A 3815-nucleotide genomic window follows, 5' to 3' on the forward strand; every position below is an offset into this window, starting at 1 on the left:
TCGACGCTCATGATGGTGAGGAGGAGCATGAATGTGCCGAGCATCTCGCACACGAACGCGCTGCCGTGGTTCTCGTACGACTGCGGGTACGTCGCAAAGATGCCGCCCGTCTTGTTCCAGACGCGGTCGCCGTCGTACACGTTGATGGCCGGGAGGTAGATGATAAAGACAAAGAGTGCGCCGAGGAACGCGCCAAGCATCTGCGACAGCATGTAGAACGGCCACTTGCGCCACGGCATGATGCCATAGACGCAGAGCGCGAACGAGACGCTCGGGTTGAGGTGCGCGCCCGAGACGCCGCCGGCCGCGTGGATGCCAAAGGTGACGGCGAGGCCGCACCCGATCGAGATGTGGGTGTAGTCGCCGTTCTTGCCCTCGCCGAGGACGACCTGGGCGACGACGCCGTTGATAAAGGCCATCATGACAAACGTGCCGAGGACCTCGGCGATGCACTCGCGCAGCAGCGGGTCGCGGACGCGGTACCACGGGCGCTTGGAGACCGGCTTCTTCGTGTCAAAGCTCGTGACCGGGAGGTAGTTGGTCGTGGCTGGCTGGGCGTTCTCGCCGCTGCTCGAGTAGGTCTCCGCGCGCATTCTTGTGTGTGGTACTCGGCGGTCGAGGGCAAAACGAGTTGTGAACCATCGAGACGACGGGTGCTACGCATGTTGAAGTTGGCGCCGGTACGGGCGCTTCAAGGTCCGCCGGCCAATCCGGGCGAGCGCGGGACCGTCTGTTTGGAAAAGGTTTGGAGGGTACCGTAGCCCACCTGGCGGCACAGAAAAATGCGAAGGGCGGGGCGAAGCATGCACCACCACCGACCGTGTTCGGATCACGCACAGCCGATGCGCGCGATTTATCGGTAATTGTGTAACCTGCACTTCTTGCATCATACTCGCTTCGTGGCAGATGCTTGAAGAAGCCCTCTTTTGCAGTCGATGGGGATCGTGGGGAGCGGCGAGCGCTAGCCGAGCCCAGAAATAGCACCCACCCAGGCAGGCCGTTCGTGTTTTGGCGAGGTCATCGCTCTTGCGTGAGTGATGACTACACGACATGTATGGTCAACAAGGCGCTGCGGGGCGTGTCGTCATGACCGGGTCGTCGTCACTGTCTCGTGTTGACGCAGACGCGTCCAAGCGGCAAGTTCAGGAAAGGCAAGGTTCAACGTCCCACTCTTTGTCTTTTCGAAACGCCAAAAACACATGTTGCCATTACAACGCGCTATGCCGACCACGAATCCAATTAGATCACGAAATTCGACAAAACCCGCCACCGCTTTCGTTGAAAGGTGTGTTTTTGATATTTTTTACACGACTTGGCATTCTTGGAGACGCGTTCACCTCCCTCGTGCCATCCAGATCCGCAAGGAGCGACGAAACCAACGACGACTGGGGAGCTCAGTGTAGTAGTGCACCTATTGCAGCTAGTACATTGTATTTGCAATGGAATCTTCGCCGTCGCTTACGTTGACATGCCGCAACTGCACTTCACGTAACGGTGAAAAAGACGCTTACCACGTGCGTCACGGCCATTGCGTCAGCTTTGGCGTTCAATTTCGGCACTCTCGCCTACTCTGCAGGGTCGAGTCAACGCGAGCGACCCTACACCTTCTGTGTGGACACTCTACGTGACGAATCATGCCGAAAATCTTTACTTTGATCGTGTAATTTTTTGTGTTTGATGGCAAAGTTTAAGTTTGAGCACCTTTGCCAGCTTTTTGCGAAGGAAGCGTCACGTTCGAGCCCTATCGCCCCTTCCTCATCTGTCCTCTAATTGGTGGTGCCGGTATGAACCATCGCTGTGCTTGTTGGTATTTCTCGATCGGTCCGAGAAGGGCTCACTTACCATGGAGCAATGGGCAGTGGAGGTGCCAATCATGAGGCAACCGAGGTACTATAGTAGCGCAACTACGATTTATGCGATGGAGATTTAAAATGTTCTTGGGTACGGAGCGGTTCCATCATGAGGATCAGAGACCGACCACCAACTTTGATCTTTGCCCGTAGCCTTCGACCGTTTAGCTGCCCCAACGCGGCGAACCTGAATGGCTGGAACGGTATCACTAACATAGTCATCGAGCGACTGACTGCGGGTCGAAGTACTGCCGTGACCGCTCGTCCAAGAGAACATGACTTTTAACACGCAAGCGAGTTGCAGCTCCTTCTCCGTGCCCGAGCAGCGCCGTACCGCCGAGAGCGCGACTTCAACGTAGCAGTAGTAGCTCGATACTAATACACTGCGAGTAGGATCTGCTAGGTCATACATCGCGCACAGAACCAACTTCAAATAGGTACTAGTACTCTACATGCGTGCCTGAGAACCTTGGGGTTCGAGCGGTCGCCGTGGACTTCGACGCGCAGGTGCCAGTAATGCGCATCGTCCTTCGACGTCACTTCGAGACTGATTGTGCACCACGACGAGATATGGTGGAGGCCGGTGGGCTTTGGGTTCGCACGCTAGATTCTTTTTCAGAATCTATTTCAAAAAGTAGTACGGCCACCACTGCCCTACAGTCGTCGGCTCATCCGTCACCGCCGATGCGCGAATCGACAGGCATTCAAGAACGATGAGCGCGAAAAGTGGGGACTCGAAGCCGTGGCTAAATCGTCCTCGTCGACGTCGACGCTTCCCTGCGCCCATGCCGCAAGACGGCAACTTGCCGCGACAGCTGTTGGCGTTGCACCAGAAGGATCATCCATTGACCGATCACGACCAAGGGTGTGAAACGTCATATAGTGAAACCGAGTTACTCGTGGCACGCGCATATGGCTGTGTATCATGAACCAAGCCGATTGGTGATGCAGCGTCGGCTTGGTCGACGCCTATAAAGACACGGCAGCTCAATGGTTCAATGACAGTGCTGGGATGTCAGCGACAGGCGCCGACGACTGTCTAGTCGACGGGCCCGTCGCTCTTGCATTTGTGTCTTTTCGATTACAAGGATAGACTTGTGGGTCCAACCTCGGGCAGCCACATCCTCTGCATTGTAGCACCCACCAGTCTCCACAACCGTGGATTTTCATATCGAATTGGACTGAATTCGTCGAGTATCTATTGGCGCAGTCTCTACGAAATCCATTTCTATCCATTGAAGTTCAAATGCTACTTTGGGTGCGACACATACGACTCTCTCTACACTGTACACAACTCGTTTTCCGTAATCGCCTCGCGTGCCACGTGCTATTGGCATACAAACCCCAAGTGCGTTCGCGATCTAGGGTCTTGGTCCTTCAACCAGACGCCCTTGGACCTCGAAATGGATGGCAGTGCGATGTAATGGCCCCTCGACCAATCCCCGTTTTGGACCGTCACATGGCACGCTCAAAGGTGTAGGTCGAAGTGACTCGGGCCCGCTTTTGCATGCTAGCAAGTACAATCGACGAGTTGGGCCCTAGAACCTTCCCACCACCACTCTACCTCGTGTCGCAGCACAGCCCAACTCACATCTCCTGTAGACGATCACGCAAGGACCGTACGACCACAATCTCCCCGCATGCATTCCACTGCTACTAGTACCTGCCAAGCCTAGGAAAGAAGCACGACTAATGAGACCTGTGCTGCTCGTAGTGGACAGGCAGCTCGTCGCCGCCACTCGACTCGACAGGCGGCGCGAGCAATGTCGAGGAAACAATGCTGGTACCCAAGTGATTCTCCGGGCCCGCCTGCGACACCCTGGCCGACGTCGCCCCCCTGGCTCTGTGCCACCGTGGCATGTGATTGGCCGCACGCCCACATTGCCATCTTGAAGCGCCCGTACCGGCGCCAACTTCAACATGCGTAGCACCCGTCGTCGCGATGGTTCACAACTCGTTTTGCCC

The 3815-nt window shown here is 56.1% G+C and overlaps 1 protein-coding gene across 1 annotated transcript in view; it reads right to left on the minus strand.

Moving 5' to 3' along the window:
• The window catches only part of SPRG_22346 (hypothetical protein), a gene marked incomplete at both ends in the record, with an annotated part of 1535 nt that extends 942 nt beyond the window's left edge, over positions 1-593 (minus strand). Inside the window, one exon of the mRNA XM_012354172.1 lies at positions 6-593. Coding sequence (XP_012209562.1) covers positions 6-593 — 588 coding nt within the window. The remainder of the gene's footprint in view (positions 1-5) is intronic.
• Between the last annotated feature and the right edge of the window lie 3222 nt (positions 594-3815).

Source organism: Saprolegnia parasitica (assembly GCF_000151545.1).
Source record: "Saprolegnia parasitica CBS 223.65 unplaced genomic scaffold supercont2.148, whole genome shotgun sequence".
NCBI lineage: Eukaryota > Oomycota > Saprolegniomycetes > Saprolegniales > Saprolegniaceae > Saprolegnia > Saprolegnia parasitica.